Consider the following 21,984-nt stretch of genomic DNA (forward strand, 5'->3'; position numbering starts at 1 on the left):
TCTTCTTGCCAATATTTCTAGCACTTATAGATAACCATCCCTGAACAAATTATGGAGAGCCATTATAAATTCCTAGCGATAGTTGTTTGAGTAATTATTGTTTAATCCCTTTGTTTTTAGAATCATAATTAGCTAGACCCTTTGGTTTTAAAAACTGGCAATTGATGAAAGCTAATGACTTTGAATCCTAGGTAGTTTGCTGCAAATATAAGATTAAAATCTTGTAAAACCATAGCTTCCAGATGATGAAGAATTTGTAAAAACTATTAAAGTGATTTTGGGTGAGGGAGGCTCAAACTCTCAGGCCTCACGATAACTAAGAAGCTGCGCCACCACATCTTTTCAAGTGCGTTTCCATGTGGTGGATGCTGTTTAAAATTGTTATTTTGTCACAATTTGTTTTTATTTTTATTTGGATATTAATATATTAAAATTATTTAAAAATTATTTAAAAATATTATTTTAATATTTTTTCAGACGAAAATCAATTTAAAAAACAAAAGTATAAACTAATGGAGTTAAAATAGAGGGCCCTGCTTACTTCTGTGTCGGAAGGCCTCCTTTACTGGCCTTGTCATTTTTTTGACTAACAAAAATATGGATGATTAGACATTAGGTATGCTTTCAAAACTGGTCTGCGTTTAGAATGTGCTATACATATATTCACTACTTTATTTGGTGTGGTTTCAGTTGGTAATCCACTTTAAGCTATGATCCAATCTTAGACGAGTTTAGTAGCCAGTCCACTGCATCGTTTCAACTTGTATACCTACATAATTAATGGGGGTGAAGTTGACCTTATTGTTCAGGAAAATCCTACATCTACAATGAAAATTATTTCTCCACCTAATTCTTTTTTTTTTCCTCCAAATTCCGGTAGTTAGATTATATAGAGACAATCTTTTTTACATAATGTCTTCCCTAGAATAATGAATAGGCTATGTGACCTTTTTCTTTCTTTTTTGGTCTTAAAAGTCGACATATATAGTTTTTCACATGCCAAGACTGTGTATTTACAGTATATTTTTCTCATATCCTTCCATCCATCAGATTCTAATTTCTGATTGAAATTGTTGAAAATAAAATTATTAGTCAAACTTCACTTACAAGTTTAAAATTTTAAAATCTATATAATTCACGTATAAAAACTTAAAAACAAAGAGATTAAAAGTTCAAATCTAGCCAACTTCATTCTCTTTAGTAAAATCAAGCACAAAATATTAGTTGGCAATGCAGTTTTTAACCTTAAAAAGCTTTTACTGTATTAGAGTGTAATATGAGTATCATAAAACTATTTTTCGATTCTTTGTCAATAACATATACTCTTGAAAGAACTTGTGCGCTTTCCCTTACATCATTCTATTCTCCTGCGGCATGGAATGTGCTTCCCGGTTAGAAATAAGACAGAAGAAAATAAATTAGACTGTCTGAATCTCCCTTTCCCATGTTTACGTAGTGTTTGTTTTTGCATTAAAATTATATTTTTTAATTTTTTTAATTTTTTTTTGCTTGAAATTAATTATTTTTGATGTTTTTGTATCGTTTTGTTATATTGATATTAAAAATAATTTTTTTAAAAAAAACAATATTATTTTTATATATTTTCAAAGCAAAAAATACTTTGAAAAACAATCACTACCCCACTTACAAACACTATCTTAGTTGTTTTGATTGTGCTTGTTATTTTTGAAGCTATTGCTCTTCCAGAGTTAAGCAACAAGGATACTCCGCTTCTGTCCAAAACCAATTGTTGCATTTAATTGCAGGGATTGGACATCAAAGACACAAATTTTATGAATTGTGGTTATGACAAAGGATGCGAGGATGTTTCCTGATATTCAAGAATTTATAGTCAAAAAGCTGTAGAAGCCCTGTTGAAATTTGGTCCCTTTATAGACCCAAGAAGTAATTGTTTGTATGTTTAGACTTGAAATATAGATAGGGCTAACAAACTTAAACATTATATATGTCATCCAAGATAAGACAGGAACACATTGAGGTTTATAGGAAACCATTTTATTGTATTTTAGTATTATAACATAACAAAGAAGGTTGCCAGACAATGTAAAATCAGGCTACTAGTCCATGTTACACGTCTTAATCATTAACTGTTTCCTCCAAACAGTTTTTGAAGATAGTTCACTATGTTGATGTCCAAATGGAAGGCCTTGGCAAGAACATCAGGATTGATGAGAGGATCGGACCCGAACACTGCATTTGCTATTGTAATAGTACCAGGATTTTGGCTGCTTAAACCAGCAAAGGCAACCGCAGGGGTTTTGGCAATATTGAGTTGGAAGTGAATGAGGCCAAATGGAAACACAAAAACATCTCCAGGATATAAGACTTTGCTGATGAGACGATTATCTGGGTTTGATGTGACAAATCCAACATAGAGTGTGCCTTCGACGACTACTAGAATCTCTGAGGCACGAGGGTGAGTATGGGGTGGGTTTAAGCCACCATTTGGTGCATAGTCAATGCGAGCCAAAGATATGCCAAGCGTGTTAAGCCCTGGTATTTGATCTACATTTAAGAGAGTAACATTTGATCCAACTCGGTTCCCTGTGTTTCTGGGAATGTTGAGTCCTGAAAAGGAGAAATCATTTGCTGTCGCCATCTTCGGGTCCGTACAGAATTTCCCATTTACAAACACTGCATAAAAGAAATGCTGGTCAATTCATGCATGCAAGAGCAAACAAGGGAACAATTTTCATGTATAGCTAATAACAAGCCGTAAGAGGCTGCAGCTTCTTATGAAATTTAAATGATAGATGTAATCAGAAGAATGCATTACCAGCAGCCTTGGGATCATTGATGGCTACACAGAAATCCTGAAGGGGACTGGGGTCATAGGCAGAGGCAATTGAGGATGCCAAAGTCAAGAGAACAAAAGCTAGTAGGAAATGAACACTTCTCATTGTAGTGAAGCTCTATAACTTAACACTCTTTTAGCTGTTATTGCTTGAGTTGAGGGGGTGAGATTTCTTGCATTTGAAAGGAGTCTATTTATAGACTGGAGTCAGTGAACCGATCTTGCATTAAAAAGTCTTCCAGATATTGGTATCTATTTTTTATTTCTGCGATAAGAATCTTCCTTCAACCACTACATGCATTTGTCATCCTTCGAATATATATTCTATCTTCTTATGCTTGCATCATTAGACTCTTGGGTACGGAAGATGTCTTGTTACAAATTTAGATGTACTTTTTTCCTATTTTCTATGACCAATTATACCTGGGAAAAAGCCATAAAAACAACAAAGAAATTGCCAAACCACTTTTTGATCCCTTAATTATAAAATTGTATAATCGAATCCTTAGTTGATCAAATTGGAAAAGCAAGTATGTATTGTCCAACAAATAAAGTTGCATTAGCCAACATTTTTGAGTATGATATCCTTTGTACATCATCTGGTTTTGATCATATAACGCACAATATTCCTACAGGTAGTCGTAAACCTAACGCAGATTTAATACCAATTTATTAATTGAAGTATTAAATAAAATTGATAGTTTAAAAAAATTATATTGAAAGACAACATAACGCAAATTTTACCGACAGATTTTACCGATGGATTTTATTCCGTTGGTATAAATGATATGTCATTATTTTTTTTGCTTTGTTTTAATTCTTTTTTTCCACTGTAATTCCCTCGGTATATACCGAGAGAATATTTTCGAAGGTAAAATCCGTCGGAAATTTACCGATAAAAATATTTCCTCGATATTTCTATTTATATTTATCAATTTTCTAATAGTTAACATAACTTTATAAATGAAAATTTTAGAAGCATAAGAGTATCAACATCTAGAGCTTACATATGATTTTAGACATTTAAGAGAGATTAAATGAAAATAAATAATTATAGTTGAAGCGAACTTGGATACTCCGAACCTTTATAAATTTATAAATATAGCTGTCATTAATTTTTAAAATTCTGAAAGAAATATAATACTACTAAAAATTTAAAATAAGTAATGAATTAAGTAAATTTATTAGCCTAGATGAATCACAAAAGACATTTGATAAAAAATGAAAAATCTTCAAAAAAAATAATAAGTGCTATTGTATACACTAATGATACTGTATCTAGGTAGTGAGAACTAAATACTATATATATATTAGAAAAAGAAATTATCAATAAATAGGATTATGGAAACTAGAGGAATTGAACTCCATATATTTTGATATCAATGCCTAGGATTAAAAGTAAAAGTAAAAGTAAAAGACAAAATAAGCCAAAAAAAACATTCTAAGATTTATTGTGACCTGAGACTCATTAAAGGCATCAATTTTGGACAAGACATAACTAATATCTCTCATTTTCAGCATGCCGATGACACTCTTATTTTCAATCCTGATAATTTCTCTTCTTTTCAACATACATTAAGAGAATTCTAAGATGCTTTGAATTGATCCATTTTTACGATATAATTTGTTTTTATTTTTCAATCCGTGTTAAAATCGTGATTTTAACAACTTGCTTTGAATTGATCTCAAGTTTGAAGGTAAGCTTTCATAAAGATTTAACATTGGTGTTGGAATTGAGGATCCATTTCTGTTTTTTCCATGGAAGTTTGGAGTTCAAGAAGCTCTACTCATACTGCAAATAGCCTTATGTGTCGGAAGGAGGGGTTGTCTTTCAAGTATTTAGGCTTGCTTATTGGTGTTTTGTAGCCTATTATTAGCAAAATAAAATTTAGATTAGCTAATTGGAAATTAAGGGCGTCATCTATTTATTGGTGGAAGGGCTTGCTTGATTAAATTGGCGTTGAACAATCTGCCAATTTATTATCTTTCCATGTTCCCTATTCCAGCTAGTGTTGCTGCAAATATTGAAAGAATGATTAGATCTTTTTTAGATCTTTTCTCTGGTTTGGTAACGAGGGTGGAAAGAAACCGTGTAATGTTAAATGGGCCACGGTTGTTCTTTAAAAAAAAACATAGGGGGCTTGGTATTGGATCTATAAGATCCAAATCTAAATTCAAGTCAGTTTAAACCCAATTTAAGTTAATCTTGTTATTGGTTGAACTCACTTTTTATTTTTAATATTATTTTGAGTTTTTAATTTTTATTAGCAAGTGGACTTTGTTGAGTATTTTTACTTTTTTAATTTTGATCGGTATGTCTTATTTGTTTCACGAGGCTTTTCTTTTAGTTTTAATTCGATGTCTTAGGCAGTATTACTATATTTTAATTAAGTTTGGATTTTGACAATGTTATGAGTATTATGAATTATTGTTTTTATTTTAATTAGTGATGAGAATTTTTGAATAATTATTTGGATTTATTAGTTTTGAATAACATAATATTTTGAAAGATTATGAAATGCTGCGTATTTTTAAATAACTTGTTCTTATGTTATGTTCGTTATGAGACTTAGCGTAGATGGAGTTTCTTTTGACACTACTCCTACATTGCCGATCATGGATCCGAAATTCAGGTCATGAAAGGATCTATCCTAGAGAAAAATAATGCCCTGCTCTTCAAATGGTCGTGGAGATTTGGATCATTAGGTTTAGGTTCATGGAAGAATGTTATTTGCAATATACATAATTTGGAAAGCTTCTCTTAGTTTTCCATCCCCTCTTATTAACCTTTCTAGAATTTCATGGTCTAATATTATTAATGTCTGTTTCAATGATGAAAAACTCCAGAATATTGTCAAAAGGGAGGTTTGTATTTTGATTGGGAATGGTAGAGATACTAGTTTTTGGCATGATGTTTAGCTTGGAGACTCTTGTTTGGCAGTTTAATTTCCTATAGCTCTACAGTCTCTCTGTGGATCAGAAGTCATTTGTGGTAAATATGGGTATGGAAGTTCAGATGGAAGAGGGCTATTAGAGGTAGAGAGGTGAGGTGTTTTAAGGATCTTTTCAACTAGTGCTGTCCTCTGTGGTTCTACATTGTGAAGTTGCTGATAAGCTGATTTGAAAACCTAAATCTAATGGGGAGTATTATGTCAAATCTATGTGTGGTATGTTATCTACTTCAACACAATCTAATGTATGTAATTCCTTTAGTAGGGTATAGAAGGGACTAGTTCCTCTTCAGATAGATATTTTCTGTTGGATGGCAATTTTTGGTAAGATCAATACTAGAGGAGTTTTGGTTTGCAGGGGAATTCTTGATGCTAGAGATGCTAGCTGTCCTTTTTGCTTGGTCTTAGAAGAATCTGTAGACCATGTTCTCATTCATTGTCCTCATACTTTGCATATTTGGGCTAGGTTTATTGATTGGTGGAGTATATCTTAGTCCTGCCCAGGAAATTTGTCTGATATGTTTCAACAACGGGAACATCTTGTTCATGGGAGATTTCAAAGAAAGGTATGATTCATCCTTTTCTTTGCAATTTCATGGTCTATTTAGCTGATGCGTAATGAATTATCCTTCAATAAGAGGCTGCCTGATTATGATCCTGCTTTTCTCTTAATATTGACTAGACTGTGTGCATGGATCAAAGCTATTTTCTCATATTTTCCTTATTGTGCACTCGATCTATTAATCTCTGCTGAAGGTTTAGTTTGTTGGGATAATATCAAATGTTTAAGGGTTCTCACCTTATGGAATCCTCCTGATTTGTATACTCTAAAATGGAATGTTGATGGATCTTCTAAGGGTAAACTTGGACCTGCTGGAATTGGAGGTGTATTACGAGATCATAATGGCATAGCGATGGGATTTGTTTTCCAGTCTTTATAGGAAAAGAAGTCAAATGAGGCTGAAATACTTGCTGTAAACAAAGCCCTAGAATTATCCTCTTAAAAGAAGACATTTTTGGGAAGGAATTTCATTATTGAGTCTGATTTCGCCTATGTTGTTAACTGGATGAACAAGCACCATTTTATGCCCTGGAAATATCATGACTTGTTCATTTGTGCCTTTCGTTATGCTCTGATCTTTTGGGTTCTGTATCTTGTTGTCATGTTTTAAGGGAAGCAAATCATATGGTTGATAATCTGGCCAAACAAGGGGTTAATAGAGTAAGTGAGTTTCTTGCTTGGATTTGATATTGTGCTTCTTTTACTCTACTCCTTCCATACATGTAATTTTGATGGCTGTGATATTAAGTGAACATATGAAGATTGATCAGGAACTGTTGCTTTAGTGACTTACCTCGCATGAGGGTGATCTCTAAAGCTTTTTATTGTCTTGCTCGGGTCCTTTGCCATTTCTTGGCATAAACTCTGTTGCTTATATATATATAAAACGATCAAATTATTGTGTTATATATTGTATCATGGTCCTTATAGTTAATTTTGAGGTAGCGTTCATATTTAAGCTGTTTGGTAAAGAAAAAAACGGGATTTACTGTGCATGGACCCCATTGTTTTCTGCGTTTACAACGCAAGGGGAGAAGAAGGAGCTTGGAGTTGCTTTTTTAGCAAACTGTGTTACAGCACAGTAACCAGAGGCGCACAACTGAACTTCCTTCCAGTAACCAGAGGCGCGCGTTTCTTCTTCTTCTTCTGCACTTCCATGTCTCCACTGTTCACGTGAACATTGGAGACATTGAAGTGCAGAAGAAGAAGAAGAAGAAGGAGAATGAGGGGCTGGGGAAAACAGGGAAAAAGTCCAACTCCAGCACCAAGCAGACATTGTGAGAGGAGAATGAGCAGAACAGAGGAATAGAAAAGTGCTCAACTTTCATCTTCCTCCCGCTTTGCTTTTATCACCATTACACTGTTCAAGTGAATTTTAATTCACTTGAACAGTGTAGCAACACACGTGAATTTAGTACACGTGTGTTGCTTTGCCCAGCCGGGTCACTGGCTTGGGCCAGTGACCGGGCCGGGCTGGCTGGGTTTAGCCTAGCCCATACGGGTCGGACCGGGTCCGATCCCAACCTAAATGCATTGACCCGGGTCCGTTCCAAACCTAAATGCATTGAACCGGGTGTGACCCAGTAAAATAAAAAAAATCCAATAAAATTTCACAGATATTGTGTTTTATTCGAAAAATTAGTGTTAAATATTATTCAATGACACTACATTAACTAGTGTTAAAAACGTAACATTTGCAGAATTTGATCGCAATCTTAATTTTGTTTCTGATTATATTTTACCTGATGTTGTTGTGCTCTTAAGAAATTTGTGAAAACTGTAGTCCTTGTCGGATGTATTTCATACGTGATGGAATTGTAGATAGTTTAATGGAACAATAAAAAATATTTAAGTATTATTTATTTCATGATGTAATAGCAATAGTTAATCTATAATATTTAAATTAAAAACCATAAATATTAATATATATTTTTTAAAATTATTTTATAACCTCAATTTCAAAAGCATTTTTAACCAAACACATTAAACTACTTTTTGTTCAACCTCAATTTCAACCACAGTTTTAACCAAACATATATTTTTCCAAACCAACCTCAACTAAAAGTACTTTTTATAAAAACAACTTTTTTCAAACCACAACCACAATAGCTACCGCAATACCAAACACACTTCTTTTATCTTCTAGACATGATTGTTTTAAGGTGCATGTATGGGTGGGAATTTACACACACACACCGGTTAAGAATTAGTGGAATGCGTTGGTTATACTTTATTTACACAGATGGACTCAAAACCTTATAATATATGTTTTTGGTACCGGTTATATTTGTCACACTCGGACATTACGATGAATAATTAAAAATAAATCTTATTGGAAAAAAAATAGATAACTGACATCTTGTTTTTTTAGAAGAAAATGTCTAGTTCAAGAAGTCGTCATCTAGTATTATGGTCATTAGAAACCCTAACTGGTCAACAGAGATTCTATGGTATGAGACTGGTTACACGAAGAGGAAGATGCTATCACCCCTTAAGCGTCTTACCTGAGACAGGCTGCATTACTGGTTTTGTCTAAAATTACTAAGAATTTGTTCTCTTTTCTTTTTTTTGTTCTTCCAATTATGTTCCTGACTTTAGCGTCAGTGAACAATATCTACAAATATTTTCAATTCTGGCGTTGGTAAATATTACACAAACTAAAAAAAATGTGATATTACTGACTCTAATGTCAGCAAAATTTTGAATTTTTAATGAAGAAGAAACATTTTTTCTATGCCTTTTTTCTTTTGTTTACCCTTTTTATTATTTGCTCTTTTTAGACAAGAATAAAAAAAGCATTACACAACAAAATACGAGGAGCTCACAAATAAATCAACGAAGATCCCCAAATATTTTTAGAATTTTTTGATATCGAAACGAGGCTTTTTTGATCAAATATCAAAATAGAAGGAGATAAAATACATGAACAATGCATAAAGGTGTGCAACCTTATTAAAAGAAGTTTGGGCTAGATGGGCCTGAGGCCCAAACCCAGCCCACTCTTCCTTTTTTTTTCTTGGAGGGTGGATCTAACCCAGTTATATTAGTTGGGTTAGACCTAGCTGGTCCGGCCTGGTTACTAGCTCAGACCAGTAATCGGCCAAGGCAGCAGGCACGCACGAACTAATTATCGCGCGTGCACTGCACAATTACCTTCCCACCGTTTAGCAATTTAGAAAATGCAGAAACTGGGCAGGAGGAAGAAGGGCGTACCTGGAGCTGTAGCTTGAAGGTGAAGATGATGGTGTTGGAGAGCTTGAGGTTGCTGGTCCAACGTACTCCTCCTCTGCTTTTTTCCTTGTTTTTATTTTCTTTGGTTGTCTGTTCGTCGTCTGTCTCTCGGTTTTCTCCCTTCCCTCTTCTGGTCCTTCTTCTTCCCCTGTTCTCTATGTTATTGCCCCTCTCTTTGTTCCCTGTTTTTTTTCTGTTCGCTCCTCTCTGGGAAAAAGCCCCGGTTCCCTCTGTTTGTTTTAGCCTCTCTGTTATCTTTTCTCCCCCCTCCTCTCCTCTTCTCTCCTGATCTTCTCTGTCTTTTATAGGCTTTTCTCGCGCAAGGCTAATCCTTATCTTCCCCGGGCGCTGATCTTCATGTGGAGATAGAATTTGAGACTCCGTGTTTTGGTTGGATTGGGACACCAACAGTCCTGCCATTGTTGGACTGTTGGTGGTGGTTTCCTCCACGCCTCAATGGCTTGTTATGGCCGAAGGTAGTGCACACTAGAGGGGAGGGAGATACACCCCCCCGCCCTCCGAGAGCAAAAAGCTCCTTCCTCACAGCCAGCAACCCATTCCCTGTAATCTTCTTCCCCAAAGTCACGAGAGGAAGCAAGAACCTAAACGAAAAAACTTCCAAAAAGCAGCCCGTTGCCGCAGGGACTACCTCCTGACATTCTTTCTGCCTTCGGTTAAGCTTGTCCTCATCAAGGCAAGATAATACCATCCCTCAACCATACCAGCACTGTGCACCTCCTCCAGCTCCAGAAGCAGTACAGCGGCAACAGCGCGTCTCCTCCCTTGCATCAGTTGCCCATCCTCACCGGCCGCATCTCCAGCAAACTATCCTCTCTCTGTACTGCACCGTGGGCAGGTAATAGCAGCTGTCTCTCCTCAGCCACATGTGCAGACATCCCCCCTCAGCATCAACAATAACGAGACCAGCAAGGAGGAGAGACCCAGCAGAGGAGGAAGAAGACGAAAAGGGAAGAACCCAGGACCAACAAACGGACACAAACACAGGGACACGAAGCAGGAGACCAGGGTAACGAAGCCAACACCGGAGACTAAGAAAACAGAACGACCAGAACAAGTGAAGATAAGAAGAAACTGGGGAGATTGTCTGTTCAGCCAGCAGCATCACGTCTCCATTGCCATCGACGTCCTCATCTCCGGTTGCACCACCCCTCCCTGAACAGACGAACACGAAGGAGGACAGAGGAAGCACAGGACGAACTGAGAGGAGGGAATACCAGTGGAGAACAAGAAGAAACAAAAGAGGAGGAGAAAGCAGCCGGCCAGTCTTCCTTCACCAGCGTCTCCATGGCCAGCATCAGGTAAGTTCTTCGCCTTCCCTCCATTTTGCATTTTAATTCACTAACACTGTGCACCTTTGAATTATAATTACTTGCCTCCTGATATTACCTTCGTCTTCGAGCAACAGCCCCCTGCCCCTGAAACGAGTAAGCTTCTTCCCTCCATTCTCCTGCCTTCTTTGTGCTTGCATTGCACTGTGCGAAGTGCAACATGCATGCGTGAATAATTCACGCATGCGTGCTGCCGTCCAGCCAACCGGGTCACTGGTTTGAACCGGTGACCGAGCTGGTCCAGCCCCGCCTATACGGGTTGAGTTAGACCCAGCCCCAAAAAAAATAAAAAAAAATAAAAAATAAAAAAAGTTTCCTTCTTCTTTTAATCCAAATTTTGTAGATTTGTCCACTTGCGCCCTAATTAGAAATAATATACCTTTTGGTTTACATAATATTTACCAACACCAAAATTGAAAATATTTGTAGTCACTGATACTAGAGTAAGGAATATCTTAGGCAGACCATGAAAAACATGATACAACAAACTCTTAGCAATTTAAGACAAAACCAACAATGCAGCCTGCCATAGATAGGATGCTTAAGGGGTAATAATATTTTTCCTTTCGCGTAACCAGTCTCGTACCATAAAATCTCTGTTAACAATATACACTACCAGAAAATCGATAAATACAAACGGAAATACCGAGGGATTTTACCGACGAAAATATTCCCTCGGTATATATCGAGGGAATTACAGTGGGAAAAAAAATAAAAACAAAGCAAAAAAAAATGATGACGTGTCATTTTTACCAACGGAATTTATTCTGTCTGTAAATCCGTCGGTAAACTATGAACATTGTTCATCATGTCAATTATAAAGGGAATCATCGACGGAATTTTCCGTCAGTATTTTCCAGAAAGCTCCAGAACTGTTCACTTTCCAATTGCACTGTTAATTGTTGTTCTTTACGGACAAAATCACCGACGGATTGAAAAGTCGTCTGTGTTATTTGGCGGTTTTATGAAAAAATTAAATTAATTTAAAATTTTTATTTAAATATTATAGACGGAATCACCGACGGATTGAAAAATCGTCAGTAATTGTTGGCGGTTTCTGAAAGCTTTTTACGAAATTGAAAATTTAATAATTAAAAAATATTAATATTCAATTATCCGTCGGTAAATCTATCGCTAACGCGCCACAATAAAAAACCTGAATCCCCTTATTTCACAAGAGACAGACTCATTTCTTCTTCTTCTTCTTCTTCTTCTTCTTCTTCTTCTTCACTATATGTAAAAAACATCAATATCTATTTCTTTCTCTTCTTTTCTCTCCTCATCTCCTTCTCTTTTCCTCCATGCTCGGGTATGTCTTCTTCTTCTTTCTTCTTTTATCCTGTTAGTTTTTTTTTTAATTAATATGCTTTATAAATTTTTTTTTCTCTCCTTAGCTTCACTTGCAACTACATTAAGGTAAGATTTTTCTTTTTTCTTCTTTTTTCATGATTTTTTTCACTATATTTGTTTTTTATTTTATTTTTAATTGTTTTTGTTCTTAATAATTGTATAAATGTTGTTGTGAGATTTTTTTTATATGAGATCAATTTTTAGTTGATTTATTTATAGGATTTTTAAATTTTTAGCAATCGCAACTTCATTTTTTTCATATGAATGTTTTTAGTTGAATTTATTTGTCATAACCCAATTTTGGCCCTTTGACTTTTAATTTAATTTTTACAGGGTTTAAAATGAAAAATTAAAAGATCAGAGATTTATTTCGATGAAAAGTGTGATTTGTCAACTTCCGTGAAAATTAAGGACTACAATGTGCTTTTATCATTCTATTTTTATCTTTAAGATAATCCCTATCTTCAAGATAATCTTTATCTTCGAGATAATCTTTGTCTTTAAGATAATGATAGTTATCCGCTTTCAAATTTGATTTTTAATCAAATTTAAACTTTAAAAAAGAGAATGAGTTTGATTGAAACTTGGTTTCTCACAAGCGAAGGGACTCTGGCACTATAAATACAGATCTGAGGGTATGAAAAAGGAGGAGGGAGAAACAGAAAAAAAAACACAGCGACGGGGGAAGAAAAATAAAACCCAGAAAACCAAAAAAACTCAGAAACAGAGCAAAGAAGAAAAAAAACCAACCCAAAAACAGAGAAAAAAAAAACCGAGAAAACCACAGAAAAGAAACAGAGCAGAAATACAGAGTGAAAAAGCACAAATTCACAGAGAGAAAGAAAAAGGGCGAGCAGGGAACGATGAGCCAGGGAAAGAAAAAGGGCTAAAGAGGCAGCACGGAGAATAATCAGCTCTGCCATTGCCTTCGTCCCTGCAGACAAAGAAAGACCCAGAATCAGTCAAAACAAAATTCACAGAAAGCCGGTATATTCATCATCTCTTTAGCTCCTGCATCATCTAAAAAGCTGCGAAGAAAACGAAAACAGTGAGTATAAAGAGAGGAGATGGCGAGCAGGGAACGATGAGAATTTGGGGGAGAAAAGGAAACAGAGGAATAAACTCAAAGACAAGGAAAGCAAAAGAAAAAAACGCAAGTAGAAAACACATAGACTAACATCAACTTCACCGTCGTCTTCATCGCCTCCAGCAGATCAGGTAAGCCATCTTTCTCCTCCCGCTTTGCTTCATTCTCCAAATAAAGAGCACATTGCACTGTTCAAGTGAATTTTAATTCACTTGAACAGTGAGCAACACGCGTGAATTAGCTCACGCGTGTTGCTGTGCCCAGGCGGGCCACTGGCTTGAGCCAGTGGCCAGGCTGGGCTGGCTGGGCCCAGCCCAGCCCAGCCCATGTGGGCTGACCTGGGCCCAGCCCAAAAAAAATAGAAAAATAAAAAATAAAAAAAACAAAGATGTGTGTATGTATAAATAAAAAAATAAATATGAATTTGTTGTTTTTATTCATTGACGCCAGAGTCATAATAAAAATACTGATTCAAATTTATTTTATTGTATTTTATTTAATTACATAAAAATAAAAAAATATGCATGCAAAAGTAAAATAAAATAAAGTAAATTTATTGGTTTATTCACTGACGCCAGAGCCAGGAATAAAGATACTGATGTAAATTTATTTTATTTTATTGTATTTTACTTTTATTTAGTTACATAAAAAATGTGTATGCTTAAAAAATAAATTTATTTGATTTGTTTATTCACTGACGCCAGAGTCGGGAATAAAAAAAAAACTGATTAAAATTTTTTTTTTATATAGCTACGTGATATTTACCAACGCCAGAGTTGGAAATATCCATAGTTAAATATTCACTGATGCCAGAGTCAGGAATATTACACGCAAAATTATCATAGCCTACACTAATAAACATTTAACAATTTAAGACAAAACCAGCAATGCAGTCTGCCTCAGGCAGAACGTTTAAGGGGTGATAATATCTTCCCTTTTACTTAACCAGTCCCGAACCATAGAATCTCTGTTGACCAGTTAGGGTTCCTAGTGACCATAATACTAGGTGGCGACTCCTTAAACAAAGAATATCCCCATTAAAGAACAGGATGCCAGAAATCCATTCTTTCCATGAAAGATAATTTTTAATTGGTCGCCGCGATGTCTGGGTGTGACATTATTTTTTCATGTTATTTATTTGTTGCAAATTTGTTTGATTTGATTTTCTTCTTCTTTTTTCCAAGCATTTTGAGTATTATGGAGTGTTGATTTATATTAATTTAATTATTTTATAGTTTTGTAAAATAGATTTTTTAAAAAATATTTTTAAATAATTACCTATGGAATTACATACGGTATTTTTTCGAGGAAAATACCGACGGAATAAAGCGGATAATTTTTTCTTTTTTTTGCGTGTTTTTTCCGTCAGTAAATCCATCAGTAATAATACTTTTTTATTACCAACGGACTTACCGACGGACAAAATATTACTGATGAAAGATTCATCGATAGAGTATTTTTGTCGGTGATTTTGTTGGTAAATTAATTACCAACTGAATAATAGTACAAATACTGACGGAAAATTCCATCAGTAAATATAAAAATTGTGGTAGTGGTTGTCTTTCAATTTAAGTTTTTTAAACTATCAATTTTATTTAAACTATCAATTGCGTTAGGTTTACCACTACCTGTAGGAATATTGTGCGTTATATGATCAAAACCAGATGATATACAAAGGATATCATACTCATTAATGTTGGCTAATGCAACTTTATTTGTTGGACAATACATACTTGCTTTTCCAATTTGATCAACTAAGGATTTGATTATACAATTTTATAATTAAGGGATCAAAAAGTGGTTTGGCATTTTCTGTGTTGTTTTTATGGCTTTTTCCCAGGTATAATTGGTCATAGAAAATAGGAAAAAAGTACATCTAAATTTGTAACAAGACATCTTGCGTACCCAAGAGTCTAATGATGCAAGCATAAGAAGATATAATATTCGAAGGACGACTGTTAAGAATTGTGTTGCTGTGTTTTGTGCAGGTGAAGGGATGCACAATCAAGAACAACAATGCTGAGTATTGAAGAACACGAACTACACACAAGGTGTTTGATAAAATATCTCAGTAAGTATTTTATTAACTGCATGTCTTTAAATACATGAGAAAACTTAACAAACTTCCCTAGTTAACAGCCACTAACTATAGTGGACAATGTGCTGCCACTAACTCAGCAACAACATCAAAAAAACAAGGGATTTACTTTGACAAAATCAAAACAGAAATGAAAGAAAAGAAAAACAGACAATACTTGATTGAATTAAACAAACTGAAACACTAGAGTTAAAATGTCAATTGTCTAACACTCCTCTTGACATTTTGACGACAAATTCCAATCATTTGTCTTAATGTCTCAAATCTCTCTTTAGGTAGTGGTTTGGTAAATATATCTGCAAGTTGTTCTTCGAAAGAACAATGAATCAGCATTACTTCATTAGATTGTTGAACTTCTCTAATAAAATGAAACTTGATTTTGATATGCTTTGTACGTCCATGAAAGACTGGATTCTTTGAAATTGATACTGCAGAACTGTTATCACACATGATTTTAGTAGCTTCAATATGTTCATGTCCCAAATCCTTTAACATTTTCCTCAACCAAATTGCTTGGTTGACAGCAGAGGCAGCAGCAATGTACTCTGCTTCTGCAGTGGACTAAGTTGTTGTCTCTTACTTCTTTGAACTCCAGGTGAAGACACCTGAATTGAGTGAGAATAAATACCCTGAAGTGCTTCTTGAATCATCAACACAGCCTCCCCAGTCACTGTCAGTATAGCCTTTTAGTTCCACAGCTCCTTCTGATGATCTTGGACAGAAAATACCAAGATCAATGGTACCTTTGATGTATCTAAGTATCCTTTTTGCTGCAATAAAATGAGTCTCCTTTGGAGCATGCATGAACCTTGAAAGAATGCTCACAACAAACAATATGTCAGGTCTGCTTGCTGTGAGATATTGAAGGCTGTCAATTAAGCCTCTATACAAACTTTCATCCACTTTTTCAGATTCATCATCCTTGCTAAGCTTGATACTTGTTGTCATAGGAGTCCCCACTGGTTTACAATCCTGCATTTTGAATCTTTTTAGGATATCCGAAGCATACTTCTTTTGGCATGTAAAAATACCATGGTTGGATTGCATCACTTCCATTCTAAGGAAGTAATTCATCATTCCAAGGTCAGACATCTCAAACATCTTCTTCATTTCTTCTTTGAACTCTTGGATCATTCCAAGTTCACTTCCTGTGATGAGCATATCATCTACGTAAATAGATACAATTAGAAAATGGTTACCACAGGATTTCACATACAAAGTTGCTTCATTTTGGCTTCTGCTGAACCCAAGTTGAAGCAGATGTGTGTCCATTCTGTCATACCAAGCTCGGGGAGCTTGTTTCAACCCATACAAGGCCTTCTTAAGTAGATACACATAATCTTCTTTATCTTTAACAACATACCCATCGGGTTGCTCTACAAAGATTTCTTCAGCAAGAAATCCATTCAAGAAGGCAGACTTGACATCAAGTTGGTGAATCTGCCAAGAGTTATGTGCTGCAAGTGTAATGAGAAGTCTAATAGTATCATACCTTGCTACTGGAGCAAAGGTCTCTAGGTAGTCCACACCATATTGTTGAGCATAGCCCTTTACCACCAATCTAGCCTTGCGTTTGCATATTGACCCATCTGGATTGAGTTTTGTTTTAAAAACCCATCTTACACCTATCACTTTGCGATGCTTAGGCCTTTCAATCAGCTGCCATGTTGCATTTTTGTTGATCATTTCCATTTCTGCCTCCATTGCTCTCCTCCATGCTGGAAATTCTTGAGCCTCAGTATAGCTGGTTGGTTCTAGAATTGCCATGTTGCATCTTAGGTGAATATCTTCCAATGATCTTGTGCCTCTAACTGGAAAGTCATCCACTGATTCATCAGCTACCAGCTGAGGCTGAATGGTGAATGGTTGATCAAAAATCATATTTTTATGATGTTCCCAATCCCATGTGATTGCTTCATCAACCTTCACATCTCTGCTGAGAATTACCTTCTCTGTTTGTAAGCAAAGGATTATGTATCCTTTGGTTGTTATTCCATAGCCCACAAGAACTCCCTTCTGAGCTTTGTTGTCAAGTTTGCTCCTCTTTGGCTCAGCTATATGATAATAGCATATGCTGCCAAAGATTCGAAGATGATCTACAGCAGGTTTAACACCATTCCAGCCTTCATATGATGTCTTATCCTCCAGTGCTTTGGTTGGAAGTCGGTTCAGCAAGTAAACAGAGGTATTGACTGCCTCTGCCCATAATTTGTTTGGCATTTTCTTTTCAAGTAAGAGACATCTAGCCATCTCCATTACTGTCCTGTTCTTCCTCTCACATACACCATTTTGCTGTGGTGTGTATGGTGTAGTGTACTGGTGCACAATGCCTCTGCTGTTGCAAAACTCAAGAAACTGATTTGAGGTATATTCAGTACCATTGTCAGATCTTAAGCATTTAATTAGCATGTCACTTTGATTCTCAACTAAAGCTTTGAATGTTTGAAAGATTGTAAATACTTCACTCTTAAATTTGATGAAATACACCCAACACATCCTAGTATAATCATCAATAAAGAGAATGAAATACTTGTTACCACATAATGAGGCTGTCTTCATAGGTCCACACACGTCAGTGTGGATGAGCTGAAGCTTTTGGCTGGCTCTCCATGCTTGCCCTTTAGGAAATGGTGGCCTGGATTGCTTGCCAAGTTGACATGTTTCACACAATTGAATCTCACCATTCAATGTGGGCAATGCTTCAACCATTTCCTTTTGTTTCAGAATTGACAAGCCCTTTTGATTGAAATGGCCAAATCTTTTATGCCAAAGATTTGAAATATCCTGTGTAGCACTCACATATGCATGATTGGATACTTTATCCCAGTCAACAACAAAGCTTCTGTTTTTCATCTTTACACAGAACACTTGTTCTCCAGAAGGATCAAAGATAGTGCATTTATGATCCTTAAACTGAAGAGAATAGTTTTTCTCCATCATTTGTCCAACACTCAACAAATTTTGACTGATTTCAGGTATGAATAACACATCAGGAATGATTTTGATACCTGAACTTGTTTGAACATTTACTGACCCTCTGCCTTTGACCTCCAGAAATTCTCCATTGCCAACCTTTACTCTGGATTTGTAAGATTCATCAAGGGTTTTGAACATTCCAGCATCATTGCACAAATGGTGTGTGCATCCACTGTCGATAAGCCAAGTATCAGCTGAATCATTTGTTGAGAAACAAGTGACAGCAAAGAATTGCTCCTCCTGTGTATCAACTTCATCCACAAGGTGAGCTTGTTGAGGTTTTGGGTCTGAATTTTTAAACTTGCAGACCTTTGTGATGTGCCCTGATTGCTTGCAATTTCCACAAATTGCATCTGGCCTCCACCAACAATATTTTTCTGAATGTGTGTTTCTTTTGCAGTAAGTGCAAGGAGGAAATTTCTTCTGTTTTGAACCTTCACTGGTTCTGCCCCCTTCATTTTTGCCTTTACTTCTCAGATTAAGCAACTTCTTTCATTTTCCAGCTTGTTGTTTTTGCACATAAAAGGCTCCTTCAGTCAATTTGTCTTGCCTGATTGTTCTTCGTTGCTCCTGTGCTTGAAGAGCACTCATTAGTTCACCTAATGAGATTTTACTGAGGTCCTTTGATTCTTCCAGAGAGGAGATTTTGGATTCAAACCTCTCAGGAAGAGTCACAAGAACCTTCTCCACAATTCTGCTGTCAGGAAAGTCTTCTCCAAGTAATCTGATGTTGTTGATAATTAGTGAAATTCTATCAGAATACTTGGAGATTGTTTCATCTTCTTGCATGTTAAGTGCCTCAAAATCTCTCTTCAAATTCAGCACTTGCATTTGCCTTGTTCTATCACTGCCTTGGTATTCTTCTTTTAGTTTGTTCCAAGCCTCTTTGGCTGAATTGCATGCCATAATTCTGTAGAAAATGCTTTCTGCCACAGAATTCTGGATGATTGATTTTGCCTTGGATTTCTTTGCCTTTTCCTCACTGCAGAACTTGATTTGAGCCACAGTGGGATTTGTTGGTAAGGGAGCTACTGGTTTGTCTTCGGAAACAATTTCCCAAAGATCATAAGCTTCAAGAAAAGCTTGCATCTTCACTGACCAAATATGGTAGTTTTCGCCAGTGAACATAATGGGGGAGTTTAAAAGTAGGTTGTTGGATGTCATTTTTGAGATTTTGAAAAAGGTGTTTTGGTCCTGTAAGATCTAAGAGTGCTCTGATACCACTGTTAAGAATTGTGTTGCTGTGTTTTGTGCAGGTGAAGGGATGCACAATCAAGAACAACAATGCTGAGTATTGAAGAACACGAACTACACACAAGGTGTTTGATAAAATGTCTCAGTAAGTATTTTATTAACTGCATGTCTTTAAATACATGAGAAAACTTAACAAACTTCCCTAGTTAACAGCTACTAACTGTAGTGGACAATGTGCTGCCACTAACTCAGCAACAACATCAGAAAAACAAGGGATTTACTTTGACAAAATCAAAACAGAAATGAAAGAAAAGAAAAACAGACAATACTTGATTGAATTAAACAAACTGAAACACTAGAGTTAAAATGTCAATTGTCTAACAACGACAAATGCATGTAGTGGTTGAAGGAAGATTCTTATCGCAGAAATAAAAAATAGATAACAATATCCGGAAGACTTTTTAATGCAAGATCGGTTCACTGACTCCAGTCTATAAATAGACTCCTTTCAAATGCAAGAATTCTCACCCCCTCAACTCAAGCAATAACAGCTAAAAGAGTGTTAAAGCTTCACTACAATGAGAAGTGTTCATTTCCTACTAGCTTTTGTTCTCTTGACTCTGGCATCCTCAATTGCCTCTGCCTCTGACCCCAGTCCCCTTCAGGACTTCTGTGTAGCCATCAATGATCCCAAGGCTGCTGGTAATGCGTTCTTCTTACATCTATCATTTACATTTCATAAGAAGCTGCAGCCTCTTACGGCTTGTTATTAGCTATACATGAAAATCGTTCCCTTGTTTGCTTATGCATGCATGAATTGACCAGCATTTGTTTTGTGCAGTGTTTGTAAATGGGAAATTCTGTAAGGACCCGAAGATGGCGACAGCAAATGATTTCTCCTTTTCAGGACTGAACATTCCCAGAAACACAGGGAACCGAGTTGGATCAAATGTTACTCTCTTAAATGTAGATCAAATACCAGGGCTTAACACGCTTGGCATATCTTTGGCTCGCATTGACTATGCACCAAATGGTGGCTTAAACCCACCCCATACTCACCCTCGTGCCACAGAGATTCTAGTAGTCGTCGAAGGCACACTCTATGTTGGATTTGTCACATCAAACCCAGAAAATCGTTTCATCAGCAAAGTCTTATACCCTGGAGATGTTTTTGTGTTTCCGTTTGGCCTCATTCACTTCCAACTCAATATTGCCAAAACCCCTGCAGTTGTCTTTGCTGGTTTAAGCAGCCAAAATCCTGGTACTATTACAATAGCAAATGCAGTGTTCGGGTCCGATCCTCTCATCAATCCTGATGTTCTTGCCAAGGCCTTCCATTTGGACATCAAGATAGTGAACTATCTTCAGAAACTGTTTGGAGGAAACAGTGAGTGATTAAGACGTGTAACATGGACTGTAGTAGCCTGATTTTACAATGTCTGGCAACCTTCTTTGTTATGTTATAATACTAAATTAAGTACAATAAAATGGTTTCCTATAAATCTCAATGTGTTCCTGTCTTATCTTGGATGACATATATAATGTTTAAGTTCGTTCATTAGCCCTCTCTATGTTTCAAGTCTAAACATACACACAATTACTTCTTGGGTCTATAAAGGGACCAAATTTCAACAGGGATTCTACAGCTTTTTGACTATAAATTCTCGAATATCAGGAAACATCCTCGCATCCTTTGTCATAACCACAATTCATAAAATCTTGTGTCTTTGATGTCCAATCCCTGCAATTAAATGCAACAATTGGTTTTGGACAGAAGCGGAGTATCCTTGTTGCTTAACTCTGGAAGAGCAATAGCTTCAAAAATAACAAGCACTATCAAAACTACTGAGTTGGTGTTTTAAAGTATAGCAATAATTGTTTTTGAAATTGCTTTTTATTTTGAAAATATATGAAAATAATATATTTTTTTATTTTTTAAAAATTATTTTTGATATTAATATATTAAAATAATTCAAAAATATTAAAAACAATTAATTTCAACCAAACTAAGATTCAAAATATTATGAAATATGATTTTAACTACAAAAACAAACACCACGTAAACATGGGAAAGGAGATTCAGACAGTCTAATATCTTTTCTTCTGTCAAGCACATTTCAGTCTAATAACTTTTCTATATTCTTAGAAATTAGATCTCAAACTCTTTTTGAATTTTTCAAATAAAAAACAATAGTTTTTCTCCATATTTCCATGAAAATCTCCATGTCCCCGTAAGGCCTCCATGCATCTATTAAAATTCTATTGGTTTCCATGACTACTTGTTTGCAAAAGAACCAATTAAGGATCCTTTTTCCAGGTCTCGATGACCATTTATTTCCAAAAAAAATCAAAGATCCTTCTTCAAGTCTTA

At 35.7% G+C, this 21,984-nt stretch overlaps 6 protein-coding genes across 9 annotated transcripts in view; 3 read left to right on the forward strand and 3 right to left on the reverse strand.

Moving 5' to 3' along the window:
* Positions 1-21,984, reverse strand: part of LOC7453557 (germin-like protein subfamily 1 member 13) — a 90,521-nt gene that overhangs the window by 66,875 nt on the left and 1,662 nt on the right. Inside the window, exon 1 of one of the 2 annotated variants that reach the window (XM_052449307.1) lies at positions 2,946-2,983. The exons of the other annotated variant lie outside the window; for it this stretch is intronic. The gene's annotated coding sequence lies outside the window, so the exon portion shown is untranslated. Of the gene's footprint in view, positions 1-2,945; positions 2,984-21,984 lie in introns of those variants that run through there. 2 annotated transcript variants of the gene reach the window in all.
* The window catches only part of LOC112325612 (germin-like protein subfamily 1 member 13), an 80,603-nt gene that overhangs the window by 46,486 nt on the left and 12,133 nt on the right, over positions 1-21,984 (forward strand). The gene's annotated exons all lie outside the window — the stretch shown is intronic.
* Positions 1-21,984, forward strand: part of LOC7469832 (germin-like protein subfamily 1 member 7) — an 80,595-nt gene that overhangs the window by 46,478 nt on the left and 12,133 nt on the right. Inside the window, exon 1 of one of the 2 annotated variants that reach the window (XM_052449308.1) lies at positions 20,108-20,174. The exons of the other annotated variant lie outside the window; for it this stretch is intronic. The gene's annotated coding sequence lies outside the window, so the exon portion shown is untranslated. Of the gene's footprint in view, positions 1-20,107; positions 20,175-21,984 lie in introns of those variants that run through there. 2 annotated transcript variants of the gene reach the window in all.
* The window catches only part of LOC7469831 (germin-like protein subfamily 1 member 13), a 64,749-nt gene that overhangs the window by 41,097 nt on the left and 1,668 nt on the right, over positions 1-21,984 (reverse strand). The window contains exon 1 of one of the 2 annotated variants that reach the window (XM_052449305.1): positions 2,946-2,983. The exons of the other annotated variant lie outside the window; for it this stretch is intronic. The gene's annotated coding sequence lies outside the window, so the exon portion shown is untranslated. Of the gene's footprint in view, positions 1-2,945; positions 2,984-21,984 lie in introns of those variants that run through there. 2 annotated transcript variants of the gene reach the window in all.
* On the reverse strand, positions 2,055-2,945 carry LOC18108201 (germin-like protein subfamily 1 member 13). Its single transcript, XM_006371060.3, has 2 exons — positions 2,798-2,945; positions 2,055-2,655 (listed from the first exon to the last, which is right to left on the reverse strand). The coding sequence occupies exons 1-2, from the start codon at positions 2,919-2,921 to the stop codon at positions 2,105-2,107; spliced, it is 675 nt and encodes a 224-aa protein (XP_006371122.1). The 5' UTR covers positions 2,922-2,945; the 3' UTR covers positions 2,055-2,104.
* On the forward strand, positions 20,183-21,115 carry LOC18108197 (germin-like protein subfamily 1 member 13). The gene is made up of 2 exons (XM_024591020.2): positions 20,183-20,315; positions 20,455-21,115. The coding sequence occupies exons 1-2, from the start codon at positions 20,192-20,194 to the stop codon at positions 21,006-21,008; spliced, it is 678 nt and encodes a 225-aa protein (XP_024446788.1). The 5' UTR covers positions 20,183-20,191; the 3' UTR covers positions 21,009-21,115.

Source organism: Populus trichocarpa, chromosome 19 (genome assembly GCF_000002775.5).
Source record: "Populus trichocarpa isolate Nisqually-1 chromosome 19, P.trichocarpa_v4.1, whole genome shotgun sequence".
Lineage (NCBI taxonomy): Eukaryota > Viridiplantae > Streptophyta > Magnoliopsida > Malpighiales > Salicaceae > Populus > Populus trichocarpa.